Source organism: Colletes latitarsis, chromosome 11 (genome assembly GCF_051014445.1).
Source record: "Colletes latitarsis isolate SP2378_abdomen chromosome 11, iyColLati1, whole genome shotgun sequence".
Classification (NCBI taxonomy): domain Eukaryota; kingdom Metazoa; phylum Arthropoda; class Insecta; order Hymenoptera; family Colletidae; genus Colletes; species Colletes latitarsis.
The window spans coordinates 13984600-13997352 of record NC_135144.1 but is presented as its reverse complement, the minus strand read 5'-3'; the positions used below and the strand labels follow the sequence as shown (position 1 = coordinate 13997352).

The window sequence follows — 12753 nt, the reverse complement described above, 5'->3', positions numbered from 1 at the left end:
TCTGCATTTTGATAGAATTTACAGTTCACGACAAAATTATAAAACAATCTTGTTTTTACCTTCGTTACACATGCTTAGTTAACACTACATAATAGTTTGCTGCAGTGACACACGTAGGTACATATCCCACAGATTGAACAGTTGAAATTTTTTAAGAAACTAGAATAGTAATTGACGTACGACTGTTCAACCTAATTATTGAAACAAAAATAAGTATGTACTAAATACTTCCATTTTTCTCTTTCCAAAAAGTTTTGCATCTCCCAAAATACAATGTAAGAATCGTAAACTGAAATACTTACCTTTGCAGTTCTCTGATAACCAGGGGGAAAAAATAGTTATCAAGTTAGTTAAATATTGAAACTTGTATACACGAAATCTTTCGTTTCGACCCGTTTATCTAAAAGAAATATTTGCGTTCCACTTTATCCATCTGTTCCATTTTACAGTACTTCTGTCAGCATTTAAAAGTTTCCATAGACGTCAATCGTTACATTTATTTTCTATATTGTTAGTTTAGCTAAGAAAAAGATTTATTGTAGCGTAATAGCTATCATAATAAATTCTTTTTAATATTTAAAATTTTAATGTGTAAGTTCTACAGCCCCTTCAGAGCTAGGGTAAGAACCACAGAAGAATCTGACTATTTTTGAGATGTTATATGTAGAGAGATTGATCAAAGATCGGATTGGGTTCCCAAGAAACTGTAATTTATAAATTTTTAAGTTATACAAATTGAAAATGGAATGAAAATAATGCACGAGCAGTAAATATAATATTATATGAACTTGATGTTAATATTATCTTGAAAAATTGAAGGAAAGAAATTTTATTCGCTCTATCGAATGGTATTTACATGTGCTTTCTCGTTGTTGGTCAAATAATTGGTTACATAGATTGCTGATACTGTTTCAGATCGTCGGAGGATCTTGTCCATCGACTGTTCGTGTGCATAGCAGGGGTGGCTGATCAGTTGCAGACGAACTTCGCGTCGGATCTGCGCAATATTTTAAAGTGCGTGTTCCTTATGAACAGTAGTCAAACCGTAGAGGACGGAGAGACGAAAGATGAAAGTTTAACGACGGATAATCAGACGACGAGTCCTTTAAACGATACGGGTATCGATCGCGAACGACAAGATTCGTTGCAGGAATACGAAGAGGATTTAGAAGAGACTCCAGCAACGAATGACCAAAATCCTAGTACGTGTCAGTTTCTAATTACGCGCTTGTTGTTAGAAAATCTGAAAATCCTTCGACAGATATTTAACCCTCGGGCGGTCCTCTCTGTTTCACCATACATTGTCTTCTGGATAAATACGATATAAACATATAAACAAAAATATGTTAAAGAAAGGATAGCAAACATACTTATACAAATTTCATTATAGTTTTGTTCATAATTGCATTCGTTCCTGCTAATTGGCGAGATTTGCGTTGATACGTGGTCGTGATATATTAAATAAACACTATACTTTATTAATACCGAACACTAAACTTATAATTTTAAATGCACATGTACTGTAACTCTAGTCGTACGTGCACAAGAACATAGTCCAACGTAATCTTAATTCTTTAACCAAGAACTTTTCCTGAGCGTACACGCGGTGACTCCCCGTATTCATGCATGCGTCGTCCGGACAGGGGTATCAACTACTGAACATGCAACTAGGGTAGCGAATGCGGTGATTCTTATTCCAACGGTTCCTAAATGAATAAGAACGGTTTTGGATAGAAAAATGCCTAAAGAGCTCCTGAGGGTTAACAAAATAGTAGAATCAGTGTACAGGGGATCTTTGTTTACAGTTTCTCCTGTAACCGAACGTGGAGAAGAGTGCGTGGAGAGGGCGCCAGCCTGGATTCCCGACAACGACGCGCCAAGGTGCATGGCTTGTCAGGCAGGATTCACTGTGGTGCGACGAAGGCATCACTGCAGAAACTGCGGCAAGGTGTTTTGCGGTCGTTGCAGCAGCAACAACGTTCCCCTGCCTCGTTACGGTCACACAAAACCCGTACGAGTGTGCAACAGGTGTTTTCTCTATCAGGTGACGCCGTTCACCGTTTCCCAAGTAACGCCCGCGAGCTGAACATTACCAGAATACCACGGTATAACTTAGGGAATCGTTTTTCTTCGTTCAGTAACGCTCTTATTAATATTCTCCTGACATTGGGCCGTGTACCCGCACGCAGATCATCCGTTATCCATCTTATGATAGGGATACGATGTTTCGGAGTCCGTCGCTTAGATAAACGTTACGAAGTATAATATGTATGTATTTAATATACATACTCGCATACGGAGATATATGGAAAATCCAGTGGTGTGGTATTCTTCCGATTTTGACTTAATTTGGACTCGTCGAACGATCGTAGTCGGCTAGAAAACGTTGCATATTTGTGTAACAGGAGGCCCAAGGGCATGTATAATTTTTTTTTTTTTTTTTATCGAAGAAACTCGAGTTTAAAGAAGCGAAATTATTTTGAAATCTGTCGAAGATACGAGAAAGTTCATTAGTCGAATGTTTCGTGGTTTTCTATTCAAATTCACTTGTTCACATTTTTTTTTATGTTCATGATTTTGTTCGTAGTAAAAAACTACACGAAACAACATTTTACACGTCGTATTCTCTCGTTTTTAGCGTTAACGAGTACCTCGCATGTGGTAAACCCTGAGTGATAGTATATATTAGGGATTTCACGTGTAGTCAACACGTTGACTGTCATGCCAGTTTTTAATGTCTATTTTGTCAAAATTATAGTGTCAAAAATAGAAATATTCGTTGATTCAATGGTGACTCGTTATTTTAAACCATTCCTGATGCCAGTAGGATTATTTAAAATGTTATAATCATAGTCGTCGATCAAACTCAGTGAAAATATTATTTTATATAATCAAAGGAAACTCGAGAATAGTAAAAGAGATATATCTGTGATCAGTTTGAGAATAGATGTCGTACTGATTTTAAAATCGTATTAGTTGGCCGCTAGACATTAAGCAAACTGTAACAGATGAAAAGAAAGAGAGAGAAAGAGAAACAAAATGGTACATGCAAAATTTATTAACCATTTTCCTTTTAATCCCCGCATTGGTTCCTTCGTTTACTTTCTGAGAAAAAATTCGTTTACAGATCAACGGAGTCATTCTAGTGAATTCTAAAATATGTGAATTCCACTGGGTACGGAATAAATGTCACGAACTCGTGTGAAACTAATTAAAAATAATAGTCGATCAAGGATGTTTAAACTCGAGGGGTTGAAGATCAAAAAAATATACATGTCCCTTATTTTTCTCCGCTCGATAAATATGTATATTTCATTACGAACAGTTGTAAATTTATGGACTGTTCGCAGTCAGAAGTTAATCGGATAAAAGGAATCAATGAAAAATCGAAACAATATCGACATCATCCTCGAATTCTTTGCGTTGATTTGTACACTTGCGTGCACTTAAATCGTAATGTTAGATATATCCGGCGTCGATCGCAAATATTTTTTCACGTCGTGGTCAAACATTTTTAAAGGAGCCGATTTCCAAATCGCTCGTACTGGAATCGTACTGAATAAAAAGGGAAAACAAAACGAAAAAAGTAAAAAAAAAAAAATGAAAAAAGAAAAAAAAGAAACGCAGTTGTTGCTTTTATCCTAGGATAACGCGATATTGTACAGAATATTCCTTATATTGTAAATCGAGTTCGTCTCTGTCTCTTTTGTCAATTCTCTTCATCGAAGTTCCGTTTATATCTTATCTACTTCCGTTAGGTGTGTTCATTTAATATAAGCAATAGAATGTCTCATCGTGTCATGCTTTGATCGCACGAGGATCGTTCGGTTTCTTTGTAAATGCTGTAACAAATTGTGGGCGTAACTTTCGAGGTGAATTCCGAATGCAAGATCGACGGGAAGATTCATTTTCAAATGTTTTCACGCGCGCGATATTGTTTTTGAATTACAGCCTTTTTTGTGCCTCTGCGTGCATGTGTGTGTGCACATTTTCATAACGTTCTGTAAAGAGTTTTAGTCGCGCAGATCGCATGAAAAAATCCTATTCCTTGTACCTTCTAAAAAAAAGCGTATTTATAAAAAGTTAGAAAAACCATGTTGAAAGCATCCGAGATAAAAAATAATGAATTTTGTAATCTGTACCCCATCGAAAATTTTCAACAGTGCTTTCCGTGAGTAGTTGACAAACGACTGGTACGACACAAAAATAGCTGCAATTCAGGAATAATACCAAACAGGGAAAAACGTTTGCATAAGTTCTTTTTACTAATTTTTTTTTTTTTTTTTGCGAATCGAATTCATCTCTATAATTATGCCTACATTGTACAATCTGTTCTGTGTAAACACAGTGCAGCTCGTGTTCTCGACTGGATCAGATTTAATCGCTTTGTGGGAAAGAGAATAAGGACCGTCTGTGTCGTATAAACTATATGTATAGTTGCGAGAGCTGAAGAATATTTCGGTATATTGCGTTGTAAAATAGAGATATTTGTATTTATATATATATACATATACATACGTACATATGTATTTAATTTTGGAATATACTCTTTTTAGGTAAACGCAGGAATCTTTAATAAGATAGCTAAAAGAAAAAGAAGGTTTCAAGGAACACTGTTCGAAGTCGACGAGAAGGGGATTATTATCCGTAGACTGATAAAGAAAATCCTTGTATTGCGTCTGATCTTAACTATATCAAACGTTCGATCGTCGATAGTGATTGAAGCGATTTTTAAATTGTCGATATCAAACTAGAAAGAAGAGATGCGTAGACAAAGCGTTACCATCGTATCGACGAAACGCTTTCGTTTCGAATGTCGCGTCTGTCTTACGCGTTGCACAGCGTCGAAGACGATACATTAGCGTCGGCGTGCATTCTAAGCAACGTTGTTCGGTCACACGCGCGCCCCCCCTCCTGAGAAAAACGAAGTAGCACAGTTTAGAGCAGCGGTGGGGAACCTTCCGTCGCTGGAAGGCTGTGTATCGCTTCATGGATTTCTCATAAAACCGCACACTTCATCCACAATGCAATTTGACGAAATTATAACAAGATACTTACCTGAATATAAGTTAATGCCTTTCTAGGAACCCGTAAATCAGCGAACGATCTTTTAATTCACGTATTTTTATACGACAGTTACGAGCTAGGACTAGGATCAGGACTACTTTGTCGAATTTTTCTGTATTAGAGTATAAATTTTAGTAGAAGTTGATTATGAATCGAGTAGTCCCCGTCCTGGTGCGAGTATACGAATACTTTGATATTTGAATAACGGCGAATAGTGATATTCGAAGTACCGGTCCTTCCACGAGAAGATGACACGGCGAGTTTATATCCCCACTCTTGCTGCGGTCCGCTGATTGGCTGTCACCGATCTTCGTCACCATTTTCGACCAGTGCCTGTGAGTCAACGGACCGCAACAGAAGTGGGGATGCAAACACGCTGTGTTGTCTTCTCGTGGAAGAATGGTATATTCATAGCATTCAAATACTTATAAATTGTTCGGATAGTTCTCGCCCTGTTGTGAACTTATAACCTATAAATGGTATAAACGCACGATTAACGAAATATGCGAGAAATCCGCGCTGAACGCCTCGAAGGGTCACATTCTGCAGGTTCCCCAACCCTGGTTTAGAGTTTACTCGCGTTCGAACTGCGATGCGGAGAGTTTTTAACGTAATTATTTGATGTTTGGTAGAAAGGGCCGAGTCAATATAATATATCAGGCGAAATGTATGTTTTCCAAAGTATATAGACTCCACGCTATTCAGACCTTGTATAGTTTACATAAAACACAAATAACATTGCTTCGATTAACGATAATTACTCTCCTGCCAGCTATTTCGAGATATTAGCAATTCAAGATAAGTTATTTATTTCTAGGCCAGAATGATTAACTAGATAATCGTCGTATCTAAAGGTCTTGAAATGCTTAGTTTTTATGTTAAACGTTATGTTGCAACGTTTATGTCCGTGTACAGAAACATATACAAACATGGTGAAACTGCTGTACCGACGGGTGAGCAACTCTGAACATAATGAAAAAGGTTAATGTCACACGTAAACGTTGAAATATTACGATAAGCAATTGTTACCATTGTAGAGAAAGATTCTGACTTGGAATCAACTTTCAATTAAGACCTTTCTACGAAACGTCAAAGAATTATCGTCGAACGAAGGGAGAAAGCGATCTTGCGTTTCACCGTATCCGAACACACGCCTTGGCGAGTTGGAAGCCCGCCAGAGCTTCGAAGAATCTCAGAAGACGATTTTCGAGCATCTCGTCAGATGTCCCGCGATACAATGAATCGTTCGTAGCGTGCATGTGCAGCGGCACGTACTAGCTTCTGTGCCAAATTTACGTGACAATAAGTTTCTTGCTCCTTGGCGCGATTTTGCACGAATCCGACTCCAGGAAACCGACACAAACCCTTCTGCTGGTAGATATAGCGTCGTTGCTTAGACGGAGCCCTCTCGATCCTTCGATCCGTTTTCACCGTGAATGATTTTATAGCGGGTGCCAAATTAGTTGACCGGTCAAGTAAACGTCCGTAGAAGAAAGTAAATTTGAAGTCGGGAGTCGGGAAACAACATGGCATTTCTTTCCAAATCCAATCGTAATTTTAGTTATTCATGAAATAAGTTCTTGCTAGGAAATTTCAATAAAACACTTTTTGTTACAACGTAAATTCTTATTTACGTAAACGGACTATAGACAAATAGAAGATACACGTAAGAAATAATTTGTAAAAATTGATATCGTCAAAAAAAAAAAGAAGATGTATAATTTGAACAAAGTTTGTTTCTTTTTTTTTTAGTTTTAAAACAAAAGCATAACATTTCAGAATAATTTTCATAAGTTGAATTTAATATAGTTGTAATATTAATCGTTAGTTTATGATATATCCAAATATCTCCAATATTTGGCCCTGAACTGTCAACTAATTTGGCGATCGCTTTTCCACCGAAAAAATAATCAGAAATGGATTATTGCGTTGGTTCTAGACGTTTTTCCCCTAATAAAACAGCAGCGTTCGCGTGCGTTTCGATTTAAAAGACTGCTTTTGATTGTAGATCGTACAGGTATTGTAATGGGGTTTGACAATTCGCCATAGTTGTAGATTCGAGCGATTGGTTTCCCCGCAGCTTTATGCGTTAGCTGCTACGACTGTTTTCATAGTTAAAAGTGTCTCTTCAGACGAATTATTAATTTCACGATCTAGTTTGTTGCTCACTGTGAACCAGTGTTGCAAAAACTATTATTTAAGCCGTTCATTATGAAAGTGGTATAAGGGCATTTAAACGAAAAATGGAGTTTCTACGAAGAATGTTTTAAAAAACGTGTTGATCTTTATTTATAATTAGTCTTAACGTCAATCAAGTAAAGTTGCTAAACAGAATAAGAAAAACATTAATTATAGAAGTGGTGTTGTACCACGAATGTGAATATTACGTTTCTACGATATCCGTGTTATATTTTGTAAAATATAAGGACACAAAACAGATATATTATTGTAACAATTAAGAAATGAAACGAATATTGATATTAAATTACAGTATACTATATTGATTTGTTCTGTATGATCTAAAATTAACGTGTAAGTAAATATGGTGGTATTTCACGGTTTTAAACTGGACGTATTTCATACATGGTAAAAAAAATCATTCCATTCGAATAAAAATATACAATTTCTTTAATGAATCTATTCAATCGTGTAATCTTTGGTTGCCCTAAGGAATCCAATTACCACTCAGAGGCCATTGGTACTATGCTTATGAAATTTGATGATTATGAAAATGATGTAAATCCATTTATCAAAAGCATATTTTTCTTCAAATAATGTGCGTATTCTTTAAACGTCTGGTAAGTTTATTTACCGGCGATAATCAAAAGCACGCAAAAAGCCTATTAGCACATATTAATATTTTTTAAGAGAAATGGATTTGTACCAACTTTCATAATGAATGGCTCGATTCGTGGAATATTTTAATGCTTGTGTTAATAAGCAAATCAGTTTGTTTTTTGGTAAATTGATTTAAACGAAGAATTATTAGGAAAATCTTTGTTCGCATAACGTCATTTATTTGTTCTTATCACCATGATCAGAAAACATGTACAAGACATTATTATAGTTTGATAATAGAAATACCTTAAAAGTGTGAACTTTGAGGAAATTGGATGCAAGAGAATGAAATTTGAACGGTCAAAGAACGCAAATAGCAAATCGACGTTGCGAATTGTGTTTTGTTTTTAATCTCGGAAAAACAAGTTTACAGAATATTCTGTATTTATTTAATATAGAATAGTAATATTCATTCCTGTTGCATTTAATTTCGTCGCGAAAATTTCTGTCGCAGAATATCTTATTACAAGGTCAGTCTGATTGGCTGTATTTCGATCGTAGTATCGTTTTCTTCGGTATGGAAATGCATAAACGCCAACGAGGGATACTTTTTTTTTATAAAAACGAGTTGGATCAGCTTATTTGATCGTACGTTATTATCTAAGAGCGTTAGGGTGCAACGCGATGCAACGAAAACAACGATTTTATAGGGTAATCATTGAATTTATTAGAATTACTATTTGCATAATGTAAAGCGACTACTGCCAACATTTATTAGTAAATTGCTTTGACGTGTAAAATAATATCTAATTTTAATTTGTTTAGTGTATTCTGCATAAAAGTAATAATTGATAATTAATTGCAAGTAACACTTGGACGCAAAAAACTTCGAAATTTAAATTGTCTTGAATTTGCATTGTAGTTGGAAGTAAACTGTAAATATTAAACAAGCTAGAAATCTGTATCAGACCTACCAATGTCAATATTGTACAGATTTGTCAATGCTATCAACGTCAATACTAGCATTATTATACTGCTCAAAACAATTAGTAGATGGAAAACATATACAGAACAAATCCGATGTAATCAAATTTAAAGAATAACAAAAATATAGTGTACTTGACATTGTTTTTTTTTAGTCAATACACAGGATCGGTGTAGCTATCCTAAACGAATATTCGTTTCTTAGTTAACAGTGGCTAATATTAGAGAGACAGTCTTTAATTACATCAATGAATTGTTAATAAACAAAATACTTCGATATCGTCTTCTAAGTACCAGCAGAAAAAAAGTTAGTGTTTTGCTGGAACACCATCTAAGAAGAAAGTTAGTTCAAAGCTCAAAGTATGAGAACAAGAAGGAACTATACGAAGTATAGTATAAAGTTAATTGTAAAACAACGACTGCGTGCCAATGAATTCAGTGATTACCCTGCGTGCGTTCAGTGACAAGAGTGTAACTAATTTCTGATAATCACTTTCTACGTCAGTTAATTGCATCTACCACGTCGACCGTCTTTTCTTATCCGAACTGTAGCGGCACCTCCCATGCTCGCCACCAGAGGGATCGCGTTCTCACAAGCGCTCGAGCGACCCCTCGGTTGCTATATACATATTTTAAATAACAATGGACGTCGTTTCAAAAGTAGCGTACATTAATATAGTTCTTACATCTTTTGGATAATTTCAATGTACACTTGTCCAGTTCATTATTGCTCACTTGCAATTTTCAAAAGTACACCACAACAATCGTCTCGAAATTGCTAATATCGAACAAATTCTTTTCGTGAACTTCCATGTTTGGTAGCAAACCTTTCAATTATAAAATATTTTATTCCACGATCGAAGAGTGTTTGTAGAAAACAATGCAAGTGCCAACAATCGAATTTTTCAGAACGACATATATCGCTGATTCTAGATTATTATTCCAGATTCGAACAGACAACGGTCGATCCTAAGAGATCGGAAGAATACGCGAAGTTCCGTATGCGAATAGTCGGATACAGCTTTCTCTCAGAATCGGGCAAATTTTATTTACGGAACGGCGAACAAAAGTGCTGATTTTGTTTCGTAATTCGTGAATGCAAGTTTGCCCCGTCTCTGCTTTCTCCCTTTTTTTTTTCCGCGCGTATCGTTCCGAGAACCAGGAGTTCCCCTGTGCCTAAACGTCGCAGGCTAGCCTATGGGTAGAGAAAACAATTGGGACAAACGAGACGGGAAGAAAAAGACAAGGAATCACGGGTAATACGAGACGTGGAGTCATCCTCTCGACGCGAGGATGCTTATTTACAGACGCGACGAACGTGATCTGCCAATTAGATAGGAAATTCCGACTACGAGGGGGAGATAAGTACCTCAGAATTATTTTTGTATTATTTGCCCAAGTGTACGTAGCGTTACGGTACCGTTTACGCGCCACGCGTCCAAGATGAACGTTAACCCTTCGTTGGTCGTCGAAACTGAGACATGTTTTTATGTTTAAAAATCAAATTTCATCACTCGAAAACCCCCGTGTAGTAGATACCATATTTTTTAAACACCTTTTCCGTCGCCGGGAATTTAAACAACCGACTTTATCGTGTCGCTTAAGATCGAAAGTCGCGTAATATTCGAAGGGTTAACGCGAATTCCGAGCGTTGCGACAGACATCTTGAACGTTGGTCGCGCCCACGATCGCAATTAGTATATATGCTGAATAAAATGTAAAATCGGAGAACTATTTGGAATATTGGATCGCGAGCGTGTGTCATGTCAATATTTCCGATATTTCGGGTTATGGGCACGCTAAGACGCGAGTGTAAATAAAGATTTGTTATTTAAGGTGTTTAAGAGGTTGTTGTTGTTCAATGCTGATGCATAGGCCTCTTTTTTTTTCTGTACTACGAACAACTCCAGATACTGTAAAATAGAGCTTAAGAGAAACTTAGCGGGAGAATTAATTGTATATACGAGTAAGTGTTACGATGTAAAATGTTAATATATATATGAACGATGGCAATTTTATTAATACAATGATATTTTCGTTCAACACGTTTTTCTGTTTAGCAAAACAGCGTGTGTCAAATTCTTGCCATGATCCTTTGCACTTGTTCGTATCGCTTGTGTGCCCTCGGTACTCGATTGAAATCCAAATGTTTTTAAAGAAGCGTTAAAAAAATTTATGTAATTTATATCCTATCCAAATTAAAATTAATCCAGACCGATTTTAACACGAATCATCTATGATTTGAAAAGTCGAATTTTGGAATTGATTTTTGAAACTCTATATGAAATGTTAAAAAATAAATTAATGATCAAATGAGTAAATTTATAGAGCAAATAGATTTATTAAAAAACCAAGCGAGGATACATTTTTTTGTGTAGTTGAAGGTATTATACATTTTTCACTAATTATTTTTGGGGATTAAACTGCATTATTGTCGTTTATTCGTATATTTATAGTATAAATTACATGGTTGTCATAATATACAATGGATACCTACAAAAAATTATTAAACAACATTTCCGTAGAGCGTCAAATTTATTAAAAATCAAAAACAAATTGTTAAGAAATAATCGTATAATAATAGAGCCCCATTACCATTTTCGTGTCACTCGCAACGTTACCAACAGATTTAGAAATGAATTTCAATCCCTGCATAGTCAACTCGCATGCATTTACGTACACGTTACAACTATGTGCCCATCAATACTAAATTCAGTGAATAGTTTCTCAACTGACCGCCATCCATGAGAAGAGGTCGCTAAAATCATCTCCGAATTTTCAGGTCGGTATGGCAGTCAGATTCGGCCTCGAAAGTCCATAAGGTGATAGCACAGACGAGGTATACGAGTAGACTTTTCACCTTATGGACTTTCGTGGCCCAATCTGACTGTCATACCAAGAGACCCCATAAAAATGAGCCGAAAAAATACATTGGTTGAAAGATCTACTCGTCTACCTCGTCTCTGACAATACTCTAGAATCTTGGATGAATCAATGAGAATCAAAAATAATCTAGCGAAGAAGTTCTATATTTACGATGACCTATGCAAAGCGGATCGCAGCCAATTTGCTAATATTATTTAGCTTTTAATTAATAATTGCATTACCCAGCTAAGAGCGATACGATTATTAATTAAACGCTAAATAATATTACCCAGGTCTCACCACGAGGAGGTTGCTGCGAGTGGAGACCCGAAGAGAGATAGATGGAATCCAAGTTCCATCGATCTCCCTTTCACATCCTTAGAAACTAGATTAGTCATGTCAAGTAATTACTTTGTTTAAAAGAGGGACGAAGCTAAATTGTAGGTGACGCGACGCGATACGACGCGATGCACCATGCAATAGTGCAAGGAACGAGAGACGCGAACCGAATAGCGAGGTCAAAAGGGTCAGCTCGTTGCCTCTTGGCAAGTCCGATCGAAGCGGAAGGGAATCGACGCACCCGACACAGGTTCCCCATTTCCCCCAAGCATCCTGTTGGGAGCCAACTGGACCCAACTCGGGACGTCTGACAGAGAGAGGGATCCTGAGTCGGGGCTACCGTAGACAGGAACAGTCCCTGATCCCCTCTGCGGCCGAAATACCCTTTCACTTGGATCGTCTCGCTAGAGGACGGCAACTGACCCTTCGGGCCAGCTAATCAGCCGATCACTTGCTTTCTACATGGAAGCAGTGGTGATCGGAGGGGACGAGGGACGAGTGAAAGAGAAGCTATTTGTTACATAATTACTTGGCAGGACGCGCGGCTACACTAGGGACTTAAGACTAAATACCAAGTAATTATTTTGTTTAAAAAGGGATGAAGCTAAATTGTTGGAGACGCGACGCGACGCGATGCTGAACCGTGCAGCAGATCTTCGGATCGAATCAACACTATCCTTGGTAGATTGATTTCTATTTCTAGAAATCGATCTATCATGG

At 36.9% G+C, this 12753-nt stretch overlaps 1 protein-coding gene across 2 annotated transcripts in view; it reads left to right on the top strand.

The window, feature by feature from the left end:
* LOC143347395 (lateral signaling target protein 2 homolog) overlaps positions 1–10856 on the top strand; it is a 45230-nt gene extending 34374 nt beyond the window's left edge. For both annotated transcript variants that reach the window (XM_076776509.1, XM_076776508.1), the window contains exons 5-6: positions 916–1202; positions 1806–10856. In XM_076776509.1, coding sequence (XP_076632624.1) covers positions 916–1202; positions 1806–2086 — 568 coding nt within the window. In that variant the 3' untranslated portion in view covers positions 2087–10856. The remainder of the gene's footprint in view (positions 1–915; positions 1203–1805) is intronic.
* Positions 10857–12753: the final 1897 nt, after the last annotated feature.